We start from the raw sequence: 22,872 nt of genomic DNA on the forward strand, positions 1-22,872 counted from the left end.
CAATCAACGGGTTTTCCTTTTTAAATTCCTTAATCTTTGTGAACAGTTTCTAACTTCTCAAAATCATCATTTGCCTAACGTCAAAGAATTATTTCAAAAAACAAGACAATTAGAGAAAAACAGTTGACTAGGAACCGAAAGTATTTGATTTCGATATTATTCCGGTTACCTTTTCTTGTGTTTTTGATCAAAATCAGCGTTTAAGGTTCTGAGTTGAAATTGAAAGAAATCAACATAACCAAATAGTTTTGAAATTTCACTTTCACTTGAAATAAATTTGAAATCGATTCAAAATGAAAATTGGTTTGAATTATGATAATAACGCAAACATTTGTATAGACTAATGTGATATTATTTCAGTTGCTTTTATTTCACTTAAAGTGATTTCGAGCATATTCCAATTTATAAAAATGATAGAAAGATAGAACCTTTAAAACAATAATATCACTCTATTTTTAATTTAAAATTCGATTTTATTTCACTCGATTCCGAGGATACTATACAGTGTCAGATTTTGGAAGGATGCGAAACTACTTTTTCCTTGATGATCTACTGCAATATAATTTTTCGTCGTTCAGAAATCAGATATTCAATTTCTCCATCAAAGAATATCAAAACATTTCTTCAATCATGAAATGTCAAAACTCCAAATTTTTTCAGCTGTCACACTTGATTTCAACACATGAACACTGCACTTCAAGATTTCTGACACTACATCAATTCAATAACGGCCTGATTTCATTTTCGAAATCAAAGACATTCTTATTCTCCGAAATATAAACAAAAAGTTTGTTTTTGCTACCAAAATTCTGCGAAATCTAATTCATTGCACAATTAAAATAGAAAGACAATTAACCAGTTCATATTTCTAAGCCTATTGAGAATTTTCTCAGTTAAATATAGCCAGAATTAACTATTCATTCTCACTAAGAAATCAAATTAACTTTTCATTTCGTTTCCTATTTTTTGACTTTTGCATAAAGGATTACTTGAGAAATCGAATCAAAACAATTCTCTTCTAAAGTTGTGACAGCACGACAAACGAGCAATTTTGTGTATATTTCTAAGAAATCTCTGAGTTTTTAAAAATAAACATTAACCAAATTAAAAAAAATCTTATTTGAATATCTGAACAACCACTGTTTATTTTTATTTCTTCTGTCCTATCAGAATTCTCAGAAATCTTAGAGATATAAATTAGTCCTAATCGAAAATATGTCCAATTTCATTCAAAAAACTCTTTTTTTCAATATCAAAAGTTAATTTCTGCAACTTTCGGTAGGTGTATAAACATTAACAGATAAAACTAACAACTTATTTTTTTCCCTCCTTTAAAAAATCAAATTTTGAAGCTTAATATTTTCTTGTTGACAAAAGTAAGTAAGAAAAAACATAAGAACAAAAGCTGTATTGCCGGTAAATTCTAAATAAGTTGCTTTGGTTACAATTGAAAATTCTACGACTATGTCCATTATAAGAAATTGCTGTTGTGCTCAGAGGTGGTTTAATTCAAAACAAATATTGCTCAATTAGCAAATACTGTATTGTCTTAATCTTCAAACAATTATTGTTATACCAATAAATTCCATAAGAAACATTTCAGAAACCATGTCCCATTTCTACTTTATTCATCGCGCCATTTAAAAAAAAAACCAGAACAGCTTAAGATCTTCTATAAGAGCATTATGCATGTTTATACTTTACATCCTCCTTCAACATCCTTCCAAAACCCTGACAATTTCACTCCCGTTCGTCATGTGCATAAAATATTTATGTTGTTTGCTTAAATATTTTTCCACCATATTCACCTACTCTACATTTAAGCTTTAGCTAAGCTTAGATAATGGAAAGACTAAATAAAATCCCTTCATTGTCATCAGCAGGATAGAAGAACAAAAAAAAAAAGGAAAAAGTAGTTCATGTTGCTAAAAGTTTTACCTCCCTCGGTTTCTGCTTTTATTTTGTATACGCTTTTCCTTCGTGGAAAACGATATACTTTCGAGTATTGTAAAGAAGCCTCATAAATACTACCGGTCATTGTTAGGTTTTACACTCTCAAGGGACACTCATCAAAGTCATCACATAACAAAACCAACAAAAACTGATAACAAGCTTATAAAGAAAAAAATAAATGAAAATATAAATAAAACCTCAAGCTTCAAGCTTATTTGACATTGGCTGATAAAATTCCATAATTCAATTCGAAGAGACGTAATAACAATAATCATAATTATTACGAGTGTGATTATTCCACACCAGACGTACTCCAAAGTGTAAACAGATAACACATCAGAAAAAAACTACACAAAAGTATCTGCATCTTCTCTCGAACGATGAAACGATGGATGCATCTGAATCTTTGGATCTGAATAAAAAGAAATAATCAAAAGATATTCACTTTTTTGTTGCCTCTCATCATCACGGCTGCCACCATCTCGTCTGAGGCTGCTGTTGCTAGTATTGGACATCATGGAGGAATTGTTGCTCTCCCTCAAAAGACACTCCCTCAAGGCTAACATCTTATTTTTGTTTTACAGATTTTTTAATAAAAACGTATCCCTTAGATCCCGTGTGTTTTGTGGTTAAAATTAGTTTTCACTTTTCCTTTTCGAATCAAACAAAATCGAATCAAAAAATCACTAAAGAAATCACTCCCAAAAGATCACAGCACCGAGAGTGAGTTTATTACTTTTTCACTGTTATCTAACTTCGCTGTGATTGTGGACTTTATGACACAATATGCTAATACATCAAAATAATAAAAAACAAAAACAGTGAGAGTGAGAGTGATATATCACATTTCACGCACGAACAATCTCATAGTGTGACAATGGCACAACGAGACGAGACTAGACGAACCGAAGAAGAAGAGAAGAGTCAGAAGATATTCACTTGATTCAGATTCACTTAAGTGCGATTTGCTTCACGATTACGATTGCCCTTTTCAGAAGCTGAAAGTATCTTTTACTAAAACCAACAAAAATTTGTATCTTTTACTCAAAATAAACAGAAAAAACCTCGAAAGAAATTGTCTTTTTGTTCTTTTGTATGTTCAAATTATTGGACCGTCTTCGTCGTGCATTGTCGTTGTCGGAAGGCGGGCTATGTACGAAAGTATCTATCCGTTCGTCCGTTGTAGTGTAAGAGCTCCACGATAGACACCTTGTATAGAACTGCTTCGAGCTGAAGCAAAACCAAAAGCTAGAGCCCCCAAGTTCTAGAGCGAACTGAACTCACCGACCGACTGATTGTTGTTGTTGTTGATTTATTTTTCTGTTGTATCTTCTCTTGGCATTACGTACAAACAGAACAGATACAGACTGACATATGTACACGTTACAATACGTTTATAGATTTGGTTGAAGAAGAAAACCTTCTCAATCGAAGAAGAATATTGAATTGAATTGTGGGAGAGATTGAAGCGTGTGAGGAATTGTTGTTTCGATTAGTTCTAGAAGACAGCACTAGATATTTATACCTTCCGTTATGTTATTGGTGATTTTTTAGAGTGACCATATTTGTATGAATTTATGGCAGAAGAAAAAGTTAAGAAGTTGAAAGCAAACGAAGAAAGTGAAAGTTTAATTTTAGAAAACACAATGGTTGCAATTTAGAAAAAGTAGAGTTTGGAGAAATGTTGTCAATAGATCAATATTGGAAACAGCGACATTTTAAAGTAAAGGTGTTAAGTTAAGGAGTAAGGCCTTTTCCGTAATAATAAAGAATAAAGATTACAGAAACGGAATTTTACTATATGTATCAGTGACTAAATTTTAGACCTTTTTTAGGGCTTTACCGGTGTAAGGGAGGATTTGCGGCTAAATCATAATGAGCCAACAACAAGTAACTCGAAAACTATAAATCTCAGCGGAATGTTGCTAAGGACTTTGAAATTTATATTCCTTAAAAACTGTATTGCACTTTATTTATGTAGGCCCCGACATTTATGGAATTTTGGCAGAAAATAATAAATTTATGAAGAAAACAGTTTAGTGGCCGGTTCAACATTTGTGAGTGCTAAGGACAAATGAACAAATTTTTAGAACATTCAGTTTTGGAAAAAAAAAATACTCCACAAGACGTAATGATATAATTTGAAGAAGAAAGTTCAAATTCAACTTTATTTTTATATGGAAAAACTTAAAATGCCGTAGACAAGTTCTAAAAATTCGATTGTGATTTCGAACACATTCTTACGTTCTAGAAGAAAGTAGGATAATTGCAATCTGTTGATCCTAGGCCAACGATATCGCACTTTAAAAGTGAAAGTTAAAAATTTGCCTTAAAATGCTCACACAATAATTGTTCTTTTAATAAAACTTGCGTACTTTCTAAGAAAGTGTACAATCCTAGATATATTGCGAAATTTTAAGTCAATTGGTAAAAAATTGTTTGAGGCATAAGTCCGGCCCACTGACAAAAATTGAGATGAATGTTTTTGAATTTTTAAGCAGTAGCATCAAATCAGGAATAATTTTGCAATATTTTTTATACTTTACATAATTCAAAAACCCAGAACTTGAGTGGTTTTCTCATCCTTAAGATTTTGGGACAGTATTGTAAAGGTCGAAAATTCTAGGACGATTTTACTCCTTCAGAAAGAAAAACAACTTATTATGTTTAAATTAAAGGGAGTTAAATCTTAAAGGCCATCGGAGTAAACAGGGTTTCAAATGGGATAACCAACCTAAGCCATAGATTGTGCAAATGAAGATAAGTTCGGAGCAGGTCAAGAAGCTTGTTGTAGAGCCAATCATTATTGATGAAAATTGTAACCACATTTTTTTTTTAACTCATATATGCTCACATTTAGGACTTACAGAAAATATAATAATTACATGGAAAAAGTTACTCTTGGATTAATTAGTCGTCTCCAATATTTCGTAGTATGTCCAAGATTATGTTATCAAATTAAAAACAAAACCAATACCAAATATCTTGATAACAACAAGATTTAGTTTACTAAATACCTCATGGGAATTTTAAATTGCAGAAAATTCTGTTTTCTAACTTTAAGTCTCCACTGAGAATTGTGAAGCCAGAACATATTATCATCAGCAAGAAGACGATGTGCTTTTTTTCGGTTAGACAAGTCCTTTTTGTTCACCACAAGGAAGAACTGAAATTTATGGAAGAGGGTATTGAAACATTCTTGTTACGAAGACTGGCTCAAAATTAAGTACAATATCGAAGAGTTTGAAAGGTCTATTATTATTGTACGACAAAATTGAAACCATCAGTCACAGGAACTAAGTGGGTTGCAACAGCAGGGCCAAAAAGTATGGTAAAGTATTGAAGCTGTTAACCCTTCTTTTTCTGAGGAATTTGAATTTTATTCTAATATTTCGACAGTGAAATCCAATATTCAAATTTTGTCTCTTAGCTTAAGCGAATTGAAATAGCAATTTTAAGCTTACAATTGATATGAAAATGAACTAAGAATCAAACTTTTTTAAACTTTTGATTTTTTTTAAACTATTTTTTTTTCAAATTCGAATCAAATCTGAAATCTGTTTCACCAAACACTTTCCACTTAAAATTTACAAAGATAAAATGATTGAATAAAAAGAAAAATTTTCTTCTTTCCACGAAACTCAAATTTGCAAAGTTCTAAGTCTTTTCTGAAAAGTGGAATGATTTGTCATTTTCCAAAGTATTTCTTCTTTTTCTTTCACCAAAGAATAAACTGTTCAGATTATATTTACAAAAGCCTTTTAATAATATGCAAAGAGAAATTTGTGATTGCAAATATGAAAGTTTATTTTGAAAAGTTGTCGAAAAATATATCAACCATTTTGAAAATGAAGAAGTAAATAACAATTAACAAGCCGATGGACTTAAGCTATTTTTAAATTGTAAAGAATTTAACAAACAATATTAATTTTGAACTTTAGGGTTAACGGATTGATTCATCTCCATTTCAAAAATTTCTGATTTTGTATTAGTTTTTGAATCCATCAACGTCGTTTCTATATACATATTTAGAAAACGAAGAAGTTAATCATAGTTACCAAAAACTGTAGTAAAACTAAGAATTAACTCCGATACCGGAAATGGTTTTTCTACAAAAGAGAGTACTATCGAATTTTTGAAATAAACGACAATTAAAAATATGTTTAAGTCATTTGTAACATCTTTTATAAAACAGTTTTACTTTTCACATTTCAAATAAAAAGTGAAAAATTGAAAAGTCTTTTCACTTTGCAAGTTTTGTGAAATTGAAAAGTTAAAAGTGTTTAGTGGACAAGGCTCCAGGTCCTAAAACTTTTCGAATTCATGATCGAAGTAATTAAAGACTGGTCACCCTAAATTGAATAAATTACCGATGTTTGTGGTGTTCGATTCATGGGGTTTTCCTACACATAAAAAAAAAATGACGAACCAAGGGCGGTTTGAAAAGCTTATGGGGTGGAAAATGCAAAAATCAGCAGACATAGTTAGAACTTAGAACAAATAAAAAAGATACAAAATCGGTCACAATGCCAATACATCATATGTACCTAACCTATGTATATAAATGATACTATAGATTTTCTAGGGGGTGGTGGAGGAGGCTTTGTTGGTTGAGCTCTTTTGGGTAGATCGCAAAATGCATGCAGAAAAATCCACTACACTATAAGGATGTAAATATAAAACTATATTAATGTTGATAGATGTTCATATGTAAAGTGACAAATGATGAAGTAAAACCAAAAAATAAAATAAAAACATAAATAAATAGAAATCATATGAATCGACTTCGATGCCAAAACAAAGAGGATTTTTGAATTATTTTTATTTATTATTTGTCTTTGGGTTTTTGAGTCTTCAAAAAGAGAGAGAGAGTTATTTGTGGCTTGATGGACATTTTCCCTGCATTTACTTTTTTATTTTCTAAAATATATTTGCATTTGCACATTTTGTTGGAAATATTACTAAAATAATGCTGAATTGACGGAGGCATATTGGCGCGTCTTGAACTTCAGACCTAAAGATAAACAATGAATGGAGTATTACCGTACGAAGCTATAATGAAAAGATATGTAGATATGTGTTTTGTTATGATGGTGAATTCGAGAAAAGGATGTTTAGACGGGGAATGTTTAAGGGCGTGTGTGTTGAGATGATTTGGAAGATTTGTTTAGTTTTATCGTTTCCTTTTTCAATATTTCAGTTTTGCATCGTTTGGTTTTGAAACTATACTTTTTAATACTTGACATTTCAACAAAGTTTTTTCGTAAATGATGACGTGAAGAAATTTTAGTTATGGTATTTATGAGGCAAGAAGTTTTTCATCTTATTATTAGCTCTATGCAAAGAGTCCCATTGAAATTTTATAAAGAGAGGTGAGGGGGGTCAAGCTAAAAACAAATGTTAATTTTTTATAGATATGAAAAGAATTTGAACTTCACTAAAAGGTTTTTAAGGGTACCTTGAATTCTTCGAAAAGAACTGACAGATAATTTATTTATAAATGGTACTTGCCTCACTTTTTGGGAAATTTCTTACGACTGGACTAATTGCACAACGATTTAATTTGCGTTTCAAAAACATTAAGGACCCAGCATTTTGTTTTTATATATTATAAGGTCTCGCAAGAAATGCATTCTTTTACAATTTTAACCATAGTGCGAGCAGAAAGGAAAGTGTGGGAAACGTTGAGACAGATAAACCAGTGCACATTCGTGTAGTGCAGCAAAAAAATAAATATCTGCTGATGAGAATTTCGAGAACTACGATTTTGTAGTTAAAAAGGAATGCAACGATATATTTTACTAAATCAGTGTTTATGATAAAGTGGTGCTATTTATGGTAAATATGGAGGGCTTTTGGCTTAGCGAAGTCAAGCCGAAAAAAGAGAAATCAAAGGTCATAATATTTTTAGCAATCAAACTGCCATAAATTAAAAACAAAATGAATAAATTGTTCGATATTTGTGCAGAGGTTGGCAATCACTCTCATGACTTTGAACATTACAGCGTGTGCCTTTTATATGAAGCATTAGGAAAATGCCCGAGAGTAACGAGTATTATAGTTTGACAACGGTAACCAATCATTTTTAGAGAATTTTTTAAATTCTGCCTAAGATACTCAAGTGGCAGAAATTGAACAAAAATTCTTCAATCGTTGGAGAAACCTTTAAAAATTACGTATTCCGGATTTCAATTTTTTTTTGTTTTGTTTTGATAGGCAGCTCGTCATGCAAGGGGTCTTAGGTTCAATCCCTGCTTGTACCACCTAACTTTTGTCTCGGGTACTTCCTCTTGCGAGGAATTGACAAATTCTCCAAGAGTAATTCTTGTCATGAAAAAGTGCTTTCTCAAATTAGTCGTTCGGATTCGGCATATAAACTGTAGGTCCCTTCCATCTCTGACAACATTATTCGCACACAGAATTGGTTGAGAGTTGTAAGTCACTAAGCGATGGTTCTTCATGGATTGGTGCGCCACCTTATTTATTTATTAAAATCTGTAAAAGTCTTAACAGTGAAAGTGACAGTGAAATCAAACAAACCTACACATCAGGAACGGAGCTTTGTATTTAAAATGTCAGAAATGTCAAAGTTCATATACAAATGGGCAACGGGCTAAATTTAATATGAAATCAGGGAAGCTATTCAGTTTTGTTTGGTATTTTTAAAGTCAATTTTAGACTTTCAAAAATAAATTTAATTGCCAAATTGCCGGTACTTCTGAACAAAGTTTTTGCGCTACTCCTTTTTACAGCAACAAATTTTGTTGGTTTTCGACCCCATCGAACTTCAGTACCAATAATGACGGGAGCTTCAAATTTGCAAAACTTATTAAGCGAGTTTATGACATGTACCAACATTCAGCTAGAAGCAAAAGTATTTTCAAGGATACTGTTCTTAATAAATCTCAGAAAAATAACTGACGGAAAAATCTGACAAAATAATGAAGTTTTTGCCAACATCGTGAGAAATGAAGTTTTGCTAAAAGGAAACCTTGTATTGCAAAGAAAGAAATACAGCGAAGAATTGTCGCTTTCCTTTAGGGGCGTGGATTCCACCCACTTTTTAAATATTTGGTATCGTTTTTATGGTATACTTTTGAATTTTGTAGAAATAAGCGCAGTGAAAGTGCTTGTTGTATACTCAAGGAAAAAATCGAAAATCAGAGATTTTATTCTCAGAGGCGTGGTACCGACCGACTTTTGTTAAAAGTTTTTCTAGACTTGTGGGGTTTGTGTCATTTTAAATAAGTTGCTTAGATAGCACCTCCAAAAAATAAGTTTAAATTAAAGCACATAAATTCTTTTCGTTAAAAATGATAAATGTCATTTTGGTTAATAGAATAATTTAAATTAAGTAAAGTTTAAAGAAATAGTAAGTTTTTAAAATACATAGTTTAAAATTCACAAATTAATACTTTTAAATTAACAACTTTTTTTTAAATTTCACCATTGTGCGTTTTCAGTAATTCGGTGCAGATATTAAATTAATAGCTGGAGCTCCTAAAAATTTGGTATCAAATATTTAAAAATAATATTTGTTTTTACACGACATTAATAAGCTTTGGGTTAAGAACATCAAGACAGGAAAATTATTCTTTGCAGATTATCCAGAAAAAGTACTCATTAAGATAGTGATTGGAAAACTTTAATAAAACACGTCAAAGTTTGCACATTTTCATTGTGACGGACCCGAGTAGTGTATTTACTAAAATTTTACATATTTAATGAAAAATACATATATTTTATCTACATGTACACAAACAACGGAACATTTTCAATTTTGAGAAACTAAGGCTTTCGTTGGTTAAGACTCTGAGTCACTTTAAAATAAGGCGCCATTTAAGTGTTAAAGTAGACATACATATTTCTAAGCCCATAGTCCCTATTAAACAATTCTCAAAATCAAACTTTCATATCTCTTAAATGTGTGTACCCTTTAAAAATAGAAATTACAAAAGCTCATATATTTAACACTCAAGTGAAGGCTTGTCTAATCATCTTTCATTTTTTTTTAAGTGCTGTGCTCTGCCCAAAGTAGTCATAGTATGTTACGTCAACTTATTTAATATTGTGTAAATATTAGAAAAACAAGAATTTGCTATTTGTCTTTTATATATCTATATCGAAATTTAATAAAAAGACAACAGAATAAATAAAAATGAACTGCACGCTCTCAAAAAAGGAAAATATATTTTCTGAAAACAAATGTTTAATAATAATAATAATTGTTTACTAACACGAGTTTCCTACATCGATATTAATAATAAATCTATAGAAAATATACACAAAAAGCGTTTTCGAGTGAGTACTCAACTCATGCACACGTAAGCTTTATTAATAGAGCAATCCCCCAGCTACATCACACATCCTACTCCTCAGTTGTTGCCCACTTTCAACATCAAACCCTGGTGTAAATTCCGATTAAAAGCGTGTAGAAAACATTCGACTCTTGTGTCATAAAATAAGAGATTTTTTGGCAAACAGAGTGGAGATGAGTACCGAGGAGCAGAGAACAAGAACAACTAAAACACTGAGCGTTAATAAATGAAAATATACAACAAAGCACGAAAATATTTCACACGGAAGAAGAACACAGTTTTCCCATCATCGTTAAAATTTAACAAAAACAAAAGAAGAAAGATTCCCAGTTCCAAGCCACAACAAAGTGCACTGCATGCAAAAAATTTAAGATTTGTGATGCTGTCCAGGATTGCCAGATTTGGCTAATCATCGAAAATATGGCAATTCATCGAAAATTGGATAATTGAGCCACATGTTTATTTATAAACTGGGCTAATTTTTGCAATATGAATTGTTTATCGAGATGTTTATTGTAGTATTGACTTTTTATCGGCAACTAAGCTATTTATGGGAAACTGGGCTATTTATTAGAAATAGGACATTGGATAGGATATTGAAAATTGGGCTATTAAACAGGAATTGTACCGTTTATCAAAAATAAGGCTATTAAACGAAAATTGGTCTATGTATCGGAACTTGGGCTATTTACTGGATATTGGGCTATTTATCGGAAACTGCGATACTTATCGAAAAATGGACTAATTTCCCAAAACTGGGTTATTTATTTGAAAATTACCTATTTATTCTTAATCAGGCCTCCTATTTATCTGAATTCGGGCTATTTGTTGAAAATTGGACCATATGTCAGTTAATAGTGACTTGGACTATTTATAGAAAACTGGACTATTAATCATTAATTGGGCTTTTTATCAAAAAATTGGTTATTTTTGGTAGATTAAGCTATTTATTGGAAATTGGGCTATTTATTGGATATTCGGCAATTTATTTGAAAGTGAGCTAAGATTTGGATAAAAGACTATATGATGGAAATCGGGTTATTTATTGCAAATTGGGCTATTTGTGGGGAACTGAGCTATTTATGGAAAACCTGGCTATTTATGGGAAACTGAGCTACTTGCCGAATATGAGCCTTTTTAAAAGAAATCGGGCTATTTATCGGAAATTATTCTATTTATGTGAAATTGAGTTACATGTTTATTGGAAACTAGGCTCCTTATTGAAAATTGGGCTACTTTTTTAAGTATTTTGTATAATTTATTGAGATGTTTATTGTAATATTGGCTTTTGATCAGGAACTGAGCTATTTATGGGAAACTGGGCTATTTATTATAAATTGGACAATTTATTGGAAATTGGGCTGAATTTGCGCTATTTATAGCAAATTGAGCTATTTGTAAGAAATTTTACTATTTATCGCAAAATGGACAGTTAATTGGGAATTGGACTATTGGGCTATGAATCAATTTTATTTTTATTATTATCTATCAGAAAATAAGCTACTTTTTGGATAATGGACTATTCAATGGGAATAGTGTTTGTTTATCAGAAATCGGGCTATTTTTTAGGAAATGATCAATATATGGAAAACTTGGCTATTCATAAGAAACTGAGCTAATTATCGGAAATGAGCCTAGGAAATTCGGATATTTATTGGAAATTGGGCTACTTTTCATAATTTCGACTATTTATCGAGATGTTGATTGTAAAAAGGCCACTTTATTGCAAATTTATGGATAACTGAACTGGAAATTGGTATATTTATTATTAATTAGCTATTTATCGAAAATTGGGCTTTTTATCAGACGGCGCACTACAGCGTTAATTGGATCTCAGGCAAGGTTGCCTTGAGATCGCCATATCTACCTACCTATCAGACATAGTGCAATTTTTTTTTTGGAAATTAAACTATTTGCTGGAAACAGGGGTATTTATGGGAAATGTATGTTATCATCAGAAACTATATTATCTTTTTCTAAAAATACTGACAATAAATTTAGTAAAATTACAGTTTAATCATAATTGAGCTTAAAGTATTCCAATTATAAAAACAGAATATTTTAAATCTATTAAACTTATGCATCGGTAACACTTGAGTGAAAACACGTTCAAACATTGACTTATTATTTGAGCTATTTTCAGGCTTTGGTTTCGGGCTAAAAATATTATTTAATTGAGCTATCAAACTAGTTCAGAATGTGACAACCCTGATTCCGACTTTAAGTGCACTAAACGGGACGAAGCGGGAAAAAATTAACAAAAAATTAACAGAAAAAAACATTTTTACTAGGAAAAGTTTCACATCCACAAATACAAGTTTTGTTGGACGATAATTTGCTTCTGAAAATGATGCCGCAAAAAGCGAACATAGAATACAAAAATATATCTATTATAGGATGAAATGATAAATTTATTTTCCCTGCAATCCTGCTGCGGGTTGCATATTTTCTCCTTTCATACTTTCTTTCTTTCCTTACTTCCATATTTCATTCTATATAACATTTGTTTCTTTCAGGTCTTGAAAGGATATCTTTAGGGAAGGTTGTGCATACTTTACCTTGTGTCGTCATCGTCGTCCCTGTAAATGCAGGAAAATTATGAGGGCGTAATGAGTGGGGTTCATTCGAGTTTTCCTCTTTTTTTTACTTATTTGTGGGAAAAGTCAAGTTGATTCACTGAAGCAAATGAATTTCGGGGGGTTTTCAGGTGTTTTTTTTTTCTTTTGATTTCCAAAAGATTTTTTGAACATTATTTTGAGGAGTTTTATTTTTTGTTTTCGAACATTCAACTGATGACGATGCAGAACAACATCTGTTGCATAATTAGGAACAAGATTTTAAAGTTGTAATAATGAGAATGAAAGAAAAATATAATTAACTTTGGGGAAATAAGCGTATTTATGAAATTAAATGAGATTCTTAAATCATTCACTTTACTTGAAAGTTTTTTGTGGGAAATGGAACTCCTTTTTGTTTTGTTTTAAAGTACAACTTTTGAATGGAAATTGAAATTAACAAGTATTACAATTTTTAAATCGGTTTCAACTTGACACAATAAATGTCTTAATTTTGAATGCAGAGTTACTTCAAAAACAAGAAGATCATCCTTAAATTTGGAACCATTTTTATCCCAATTCTTCTTTTTTAATAAAGAAACAGATTATAAAAATGGAAGACATCTTCTTATATTTCAAACAGAAAACAGTTAAAAATCGCAATTCTAGTCCGCAAATTAGCAAGTTAGACCGAACACTAATTTTGATATAATTTTTTTAAACAAAAATGTCCACTTTTTGTTGGATAAAAGATTTTCGAAATTGCACACTTTGAAAGGTTAAATACAAAAATTAAACATAAAATTTGAATCTGACGCAAAGTTTTTAACAAGTTTTGATCAACTTACTAAAATTTTGATGCTGTTTTAGTAAATTATTGAGACAATAACTAATTTTCAAGAATCTAAGAATTTTAATATTTTAAACTTTACTTAAGGTCTTATGACACACTTGAAGCTTACAAATTTGGCTTTAAAGGGATTTTTTTTTCAGAAATACTACAAAATAAATCGGATTTTTTTTCAAAATGGCAACTTTGCATAGTTTTTGCGATGACTTATTTTTTTAAGGCTTCACGGCTGGACTCCTCTAATGTGCGACATAATTATTCACTATTCTATATATATCCAGGATTATTGCGACACATCTACTTTTTGCCAAATGGCGCAATTCGAAAATTAAAAACCTGTCCAACAAATCGTCAAATAATTGTTAATAGTTAATAATAATCGAAATTTATAAAATCCAACGCTTTTTGGAGTAGAATGCATTTCGCAATATGAATTCGAAATTTCAATTCATTTAGTTGGAAACTATCTGAGTACGTGTTTTAAGTTTTGGGGAATAGAAAGTCGTGAATAATTTTGGAATGCCTTCAACAATAAAATTTCAAAACCGAGTAATTCTTGAATTAGTCAGTTTCGAATTTAAGTATTAAGAACATTTTAATATTCCTTGCAATAATCTTTTGGGACAACATTTTTGAAATGGTATAGGACCATTTCAAAAATTAATATTTCAAAAATTCTACTTTAATGTTTAGTAATCTGCTCAATCTATGACTTTTGATTTAATGAATTCTTGAAAAACTATTTCTATCACAGCAAACAGGTACTGCTGCTGAAATTCTTCTGTTTCTTTAGAAGGTGTTTGAAAAAACTCTTTCGGGGCAGATCGAAAAATATTTTACAATCAACAACCTGCTAAGTACCTGTCAGTCTGGTTTTCGGCTTAAGCGCAGCTGCAAATCCGCTTTACTTTTTGTCACTGATGAAATAAGAATGGCAATGGACAGTGATCATGTTACATTGCTAACACTGTTAGATTATTTAAAGGCTTTTGATACTGTCAACCATTCAATTCTTTGTAGAAATCTGCGAATTAACTTTGAGTTTGCTTTAGAGTCCTGTGAGCTTGTTCTTTCGTATCCCAGCGGAAGGCAACAATGCGAGGTGGCCCTCGTCCACATTAGTCAATTTTTTGAGTGGAGTGCCACAGGGATCTGTCCTTGGACCATTCTTTTTCTCATTTTACAAAAATGAGTTATCATAAGTTGCTAAACATTGTTTAATTCATCTTTATGCCGATAATGTGCAGCTCCTGATAAGTCGACCTTTTGAGGATAAAAACGATACCGTAGCTTTAATGAACGAGGATCTGCCTAAACCCTGTCAAATCAACATCCCTCCCCATCTATCGCAAAAACTTTGATCTATCGGGTTTAAACCTGTTGAAAATTGACAAGGAAACCATTGAATATGTTAGCACTGCTAGAACCCTAGGAGAAGTATTCAATCGCACTCTCACTTGGGATGACAACCCTAAAAGTGCCATTGGTAAAGCCTATGAAAGTCTCCGCCTTTACTAAAGACATTTGTAAGTTACAAAAAATATAATTTTCCAAAATTTGTATGATATAATTTTTAAATTTAAAAAATAAGAGGATTTTCTCATTTTATTGTAAAAAAGAAGCTATGGCATTAATAATCAAAAACGATGTGGGACAAATGGCTAACAAAGCTATACGGATGTAGCATCATCATAACCTCGATAACTTCCGTAATTCTATATTAAATCATTGTCACAGATCTGGTCGTTTAATTGGCTCTAAAGAAAAAGAGTCTTAAGGTGCAATTGTTATCAAATCTTCGAGAAACAACACGGGCAATAAACTTCTATCTTTGTGTAGCACTAAGTATATTTTCAAAGTGAATTAAACAATCTTAAATGCGTTGTTGAGCTTTGTATCGTTCGATTTTTAGCAATGGCGTACTTTTTACTTATCAAATGTCAAAATATGACAGCTTCAAAAGTGAAAGACATCCAAATAGCGGGGTATTCAAAGTGAAACCTTCTATAAGAAAACTTTATATAAAGGGTAATAATCACAATCTCGACAATTAAAAACCAAAAAACACAAATTTCGGAAAATTCTAAATTTTGAAAATCATAAACTTTGAAAATCTTATCTAAAGAATATCTTAAAATTTATAGTTAAATTGAATTAGTAAGGTAGCGAAACAGTCCATTGAGAACTAAGACCTAATGACTTACAATTCTGAACCATTCCTGTATGCAGGTAATGTTGTAATGAATGAGTTTAATACCAGAAACGTCAATCTTTCGCAACAAACATTCCTAATGTCGAGTTTTCGGGATCTCTGAATATTGGTTTTTATAGATTTTAAATAATTTTGAGGCAAACTTTCTTAATGATGAAGATGGAAAATGTACAATTTTCACTTAAGAAATATGCACACAATTCTTGAACTTTTCATCATCAAATAGTGCACGAATCGTCATCGGCTTCTTTGTTAAGGGTATGATAATAAACATCCTCTTTAAAAGCTTCCATTAAGCCTCATTCCATTCTATTTAGCAAATTATTCCTACTGAATTAAATTTTTAGCAGTTTTTCTTAAATAAATTCAACAATTGAACTTGATTCCAAAAACAAAGCAACAAGATTTCCAAATAAAGAAAACTACTTGGAAACACAAGATTCTATATACATTTATCCAAATTTGAAGGTAAAACAGACTCTGCATTGTTTACAAAAATAAAACCATTGCAACTAAATAAGGTCGTCGCCATCGTTACGTTCGTGCAAAATCCAAAAAATAACCAATTCATTTCAGTAGTAGCCAAACAGCCCATTATGCTAATTAACCTTTTACTCCATCTCAAAATCATTTAACCTTTTTTGAAGAACCACCCAACATCGAAATGTTGATATTTTCTTTTCATTCCTTGTGCCTTCCTACATTCATAGCACACTATCGGTATCATCATCATCATCTTCATCGTGAAGAACAGCATAAAATAAAATCTGCCTCCACTACTAGGTCACGGAGAGATAAAAATCAACTCAAATGGATTAAATAATTGCAAAAACAAAATCAAATAAAAATTGAAAATAATACGATATTTAAAAAAAAAATAACTTGAGTGCGGAAAAGGAGAACGGCATCGGAGAACCAAATAAAGTCATGGATACAAAACTTCTTACAAAAGATAGTTTTTTTATTCACTTTGTATTATATTTTGCAACCAACAGAGTGCGCTACTATAGATAGATAGATAGGTACGAATGTATGAACTTATCCTACAACACTCTACCAACCAACCTATCTACCTACTTACATCCCAATCCCAATAATATCTCAAGACTTGACTCTGAGCTGTATTGGCGCTGCCCACACAAGCGGAACGGAAAGCCAGCTACAGGGATTTCAAGTTTCAATCTTTTAAGAGACACAACCCAGGCACAAAGCCGCACATATTGAATCCAATGGTTTCCTCCGCCTGCGTCTGGTTTGGAAGCCAAAGGTAAAGTCAAGTATATTCATTTGGTATCGGAATCGGTATTGGTGTGGATATCTCAAACTGCAACTGAATTTAATTTTTTTGTTTTGTTTATTTTTATGTGATTAATTACTACATTTTGATTCCTAATATGGTCAAGTTGAGAATTGCGAGTAACATAAGGTTTATATGTGAAGTCAGCAAAAAATCCTTGTCCAAGTTGGACACTGGACGGACAGTGGCAATGGTGGCAGCAAGCCTTGAGCTTCGTTGGAAGAACGACAACACACATCAGCATCCGTTCCATTGAGGCTGTGGCACTGAGCTGACTTGGGATATCGAATAAAAACTTGTAGCTATATGACTTGGTTATAGTTTCTTCGGATAAGGTCAATATTGTGTATCGGGATACATAAATGGTTATGGACAAGTTTACTGATTAATCGTTGAAAAATGTTCGTTAAAGGTTCTGATCATGATTTTGGTAGGATTTTGAAAGAGTTACACGGGAAGTTAAACATACGAAGTTCAATCGATGATTTTCAAGGAGTTTTTGGCTCAATGAATTTTCTATTACTTTGACAGATTGTGATCTTTGATGAAATGGTTATTTAACTTTCTTGTCTTGAACCTTCGGAAAATCAATTCTACGAACTTTCATACGTGTATAGGGTGTTCTTTTAACAGCTTGAAAAGTTTGGATGGTTGGTGGTTTGACAGTTGGAAATTTCATGAATTTATCAACAAAATTTATTATGAATCGTTTAACGGAAATACAATGCTTCTGGATTTGCTAGCTGATTTCTAGTTCAATGACTGCGTCAATAATCAAAATTGTTGGATATGAAGTGAAGACAATCTTAAAGCGATTTACAAAAAAGCATTATATCCATTCAAATTGACTGCTTGATGCGGTGTACCATCTGGCGACATAATAGGTTCTGATTTTTTTCGAAATGAGGAAGAAACTGTGGTTAGCGCGAATGACGAGAGCTATAGCAAACAAGACGCTTTCGCAACTTGTCTTAAACCGTTTATCATCAATTTCTTGTAAAATCAATTTGGTGACAGCAGTATTTCCAAAAGTTTCCTTATTTACTGGCCTCTTCGTTTGTACTACTAATCTATATAAGGCCCCGAAAATTAGTTTATGTGTTTTAAAAAGTTCGGAAGCATTTCAAAAATGATGTCTTTAACATATTGTGGCCGGGACATAACTTAAAGATCTGAGTTTTTGAATTTGAGTTTTAAAGGTATTGCAAAATGATTTTTTAATATTCAAAATTTGAACGCATTTATATCAATAATACATTTTTCCAGTTTGCCGGGCTTCATAGCTTAAACAATTTCTAACTGATTGACTTGAAATGTTGAACACATCTTGGAAAATACAATTGTCTACGTTGTACGTTGAATTTTAGTAAAACGAAATGAAATACACGACAGGGTCAGAAGAACTTCTTTCTGAGTTTTCAAAGAGTCTGTTAAAAAATAGAACTCATATTTTAAAACTTCAAAGCATATTTAAAAAACTAGTTCTTTTTAAATGAATTTTTTTAATACATACAACTTTTAGCTAACAATAATTTTTGGAACGCAGTTACTTAGGGTTTATAAATATACGTTTTACATTTAAAGTTTGTAAAGAAATGTTGACCGTTTTTAAGGTATAATTTTTTGAAAATTCCCAAAAATGTTCGATCATCAAATATTATTTAGAATGAAATTGAACTTGTTCTGGAAACAAAACGGTTCTATGGTTTCTGGAGGAGTATAAATACAGTGCGTCATAGAAATGGGAATAGCGCCATCTCTCTTTGAGTTAGGGATACAAACCTTGTGGAATTTGATAGAAGAAGGATGCACAACTTTTCAGTAGTATAACAAACCGTCCATTTTTTTGCTCAATAGTAATTCTTACACCTTTACAATTCAAGAGTATGATAAAAGTTTTAACCGACGACGCTCATTGTTACCAGTTAATAAACAAAATTTTCGTTACTGGTGTGAGGAGAACCTCGGCGTGATTCAAGAAGTCTTTCGAAGGTTACCGTTTTAAAAGGAGTAACGGTGGTTGATTGGGACGTCATTGTTCCTTATTTTTTTTTGTCGAAGGAACGGTTGCCAATAAACGCCGCAGATAACTTTTAAACGATTTTGTGTTTAATTGGAATTGTGTCGAGGAAAAGAGGACGACTAAAAAAAACATTTCAAAGGTTATGTTAAGGAAAGTCTACGAACGTTTATTCCTACGTTAATGTCAATGTCTAGAAAATCAGGGTCTTTATCTGAATGACGTTATTTTTAAAACCCTCAACTTTTCGAAAAAATGACACAGCAAGATTAGTTTCACTAACTAAAATAAAGATGGGGCTAAGATGTTTTGACCTCCTTTTTATTTCTCTGACACACCCTGTATATATAGTCTTTCCTTGAAAAACAAACAGAGTCAGTGAAAGTTTCATAAAAACGTACCGGTCATTTTTGAATAGACTAAAATTTTGTGACCAAAGAATTTGATTCTTTTTGGTCTTGAAAAAGAAAAACGCATTACGGGAATCTGCTTGAAATCTTAACTTCCAAGTCTTAACTCAATCCATCCAATACTTTGGGCTGTAGGAGTGAGGACAAACAGACAGAAATCGCGGGAACCACTTTTTTCGACTTCTAAAATATTGTAATGTCATGTTTGATTAAAATCCCTAATTCGAAATGTTGTACGAATGCAAATACTAAAGATAAAGTTTCTATATGCCGTAAGTAAAAATTCCTAATTATTTAAAGTTGTAAAGCCTTAAATAAATTACTTTTCATTGATCTCGTCAAAAGAAATATCAACTTTTATTCTTTCTTGCTATGAAAATTCTAAACATTCAATACAACAATTATTTTTAAATTCGCATTTGAAAATTGAATTCTTGTCACGTTTCATTTCGTGATGCATTTTAAGGAATCACACACACTTAATAAATAAGGAAGAGAAAAATAACTCACTGCAAAGGAATTTCTAGGAATTTTCAGATACAAACATTTGTATCCTACTGGAGAAATTTTTCGTTGTTATTTTCTATTTTATAGATCACAGGAAACAGAAACGAAGGATGTTTTTGTGTGTTTGCAGTATTTTTAGTCCTTTGTTTGTAAAAATGCTTTGTTAGGAATCTAATAACCTTTTTTTCTTTTTCTTCTTCTATAGAACGCAAAATAATGATGTATATACAAAGTAGTTTTGAACTGAACTCTTTTGTTGTTGAAAATCGTTTAGAAGAGTTTAGTTATTTTTCGTTTGCAAAAGGAATTGCAGGAGGTTAGATATGACCTGGATTTGGATTATGATGAAAATGTGTTAGCATGTGCGTTAGGAGTTACTTTTCTCTGTAATAAAAGTTTGAAAAATACCAAGAACATTTTGAAGAATGGAATTCGATGAAATAGTTATTTGTTAAAACCATTTTTTGTTACTTTTATTTAAGATTAAGGTTTCCTTTTAGAAGTGTTCTAAGGAAAAGCTTAAGGGAGGATAGAAGATTGTCTTAATTAAGAACAAAAGTTTTACTCAAATAAATATCTCATAATGATATTATCAATTTCAAAAACAGATTAAAATAAATATGATTATATATTTTATTAACTTTATATCAATTAACTTCCTATATGCCTTCTTAATTATTTTTATTGCATCACTTAATCCATTTGAAACCCATTCAAAAACCCATAAGCTATGCAATGTTGATTTTATGCACTAAAAATTATGTAAATTATAGTCTAATAAACAAAAAGCCTGCACCCTCGCAAATATATATTTATTTTTTTACTCATAAAACATAACTCATACAGCTTTTAAAGAGAGTGAGTGTTAAAAATATTAAAATATAAAATTAAAAGAAAAATAAAATAATCAAACATTTTAAAGGCAGCCAAGTGAAGAGAATGCCAAACTTGTGGTTGTAAGAATTTGCTGATAAGAGAAAAAACTGTGAAGTTGATAAAACTAAAATATAAGCAAAATCTGCTATGTGGTTCAAGAAATATGAACAAATATTTTATTTTCTTCAATTCTTTTCTAACTTCTGTCAATGGATTTTTTGAGGAGAAACTACATTGTATAGTCTTAGGGATTCTTTTTTTTTGGTCTTATATTTCTCAAGAACTAGTAGAGACATCAACCGAAATTTGATTGTATTCTACTTATGTGAGTGGTGTTCACGTTGAATTATAATTTAATTGATTTTATACGATTTCAAAGTCAGTTGTAGTTCAATTTAATAATCAAACAGTATGGCCTGCGTTGGGCGCCAGTTTCCTGTTTAATCCAAAGTTTTGCTTTGAAATTCAGGAATTATGGAGAACGAGTTATTGATTCCCAACTGATAGTTTACTCCTCATTAAATTCTACCAATTCTGAAATATTTTTACTTGAAAATTATTTTTATTGAGTTGTCTTCACGTCGGGCGCCATTCCCACGTTATAAGTTTTATCTGTTAAATTTACTCCAAGATTGAGTTTCATTCAAACAAATTTTCAAATTTAACAAACATTCAAACAAATTTAACTTAAAAAGAACATGTTGCGAACAAGAAACTAACTAATCTCACGTTGGGCGCCAGTCAAGTATAATTTAAAGTAAGGCTAAAAATGGCTATTTTTTAAGAGGTGTAGAATTTTCAAATGGAATAAAACACAGATGATAAATGTAGCAAACAAGAAACTAAATTTATTCGAAAGATAACCTTGACTGCCATGGCTGGCTAAAGGTGGTCTGATATGAGGGTAAGATTCTCGGTGAATTTTCCCAACATTCGTGGCGTATACCGGTAATTATGAGGCGAATGTTGTCCTCTAAACAGTTTATCTTTTCCATAGACAACAAGAGTTGTTTTTGAGTCAATCCAACAAAATTTTGGATTTCTCTACCATCGTTAATTTCGTTAAAATTTTTGAAATTAACGTTTCAACATCACTTTTTAACATGAAACCAATACCAACACCCAAAGCTACCAAGTCAAAACAGTTGAAACAATAAATAAATTAAATAGCAAGCTATGTCCACCATGGCGTATACGTAATATATTAATAACGCTTTTATGCTTAATAAAAATGTACGCCTGAATGCGTTCATATCCCTCACTTTTTCCATGTTTATGTTTCCGCTCTTACTTGTTTATTTTTCTGTGTATTTTGTTCTTGTTTTTCGAAGTTTTTGCAATTTTGAATTATATTTTACAACAAAGAATATAAAATGAGTTAAAACCTACCTCGAAACGACTACGATGATGATGGCGAACGATGTGGTATTTAGTCAGAGGTTAAAAGCAACTTCCGTTTCTTTTTTGTATTTATTTATGTTCTTACTGCACATATTTGCAGTTTATATACAATATTTTCAAAAAGAAAACAAAAATACTATCGGCAATGGAAATAAAATAATTTGTGTCAAGGACAAATTTACATGGATTAAAATGTAAAAATTCAATTAATTTAACCAAAAACCATAATTCCATGGTCAATATTCTCAATGATATCGATGATGGGAATGTATATGGCAAACAAAGTATAGCAACATGTGTCAGATTTTCAGAATTCTATCGAAAGTTTTTTAAATATAAGAATATCCTTGAATTCAAGGATATTTATGAATTTCATAAACGGGATTTCCTTTGAAACTTTTGATTTTCGAGATAATTTTAATAATATCATTAATGATTTTTTGTATGGTTTAAAAATAAAGGTGAAAAAGAAG

General features: G+C 31.2%; 1 protein-coding gene across 10 annotated transcripts in view; it reads right to left on the reverse strand.

The window, feature by feature from the left end:
- LOC129947223 (supervillin) overlaps positions 1 to 22,872 on the reverse strand; it is a 513,320-nt gene that overhangs the window by 283,563 nt on the left and 206,885 nt on the right. The window contains exon 1 of one of the 10 annotated variants that reach the window (XM_056057699.1): positions 2,399 to 3,182. The exons of the other annotated variants lie outside the window; for them this stretch is intronic. Coding sequence (XP_055913674.1) covers positions 2,399 to 2,519 — 121 coding nt within the window. The 5' untranslated portion in view covers positions 2,520 to 3,182. Of the gene's footprint in view, positions 1 to 2,398; positions 3,183 to 22,872 lie in introns of those variants that run through there. 10 annotated transcript variants of the gene reach the window in all.

The sequence above is a fragment of the Eupeodes corollae genome, chromosome 2 (assembly GCF_945859685.1).
Source record: "Eupeodes corollae chromosome 2, idEupCoro1.1, whole genome shotgun sequence".
NCBI classification, from domain to species: Eukaryota; Metazoa; Arthropoda; class Insecta; order Diptera; family Syrphidae; genus Eupeodes; species Eupeodes corollae.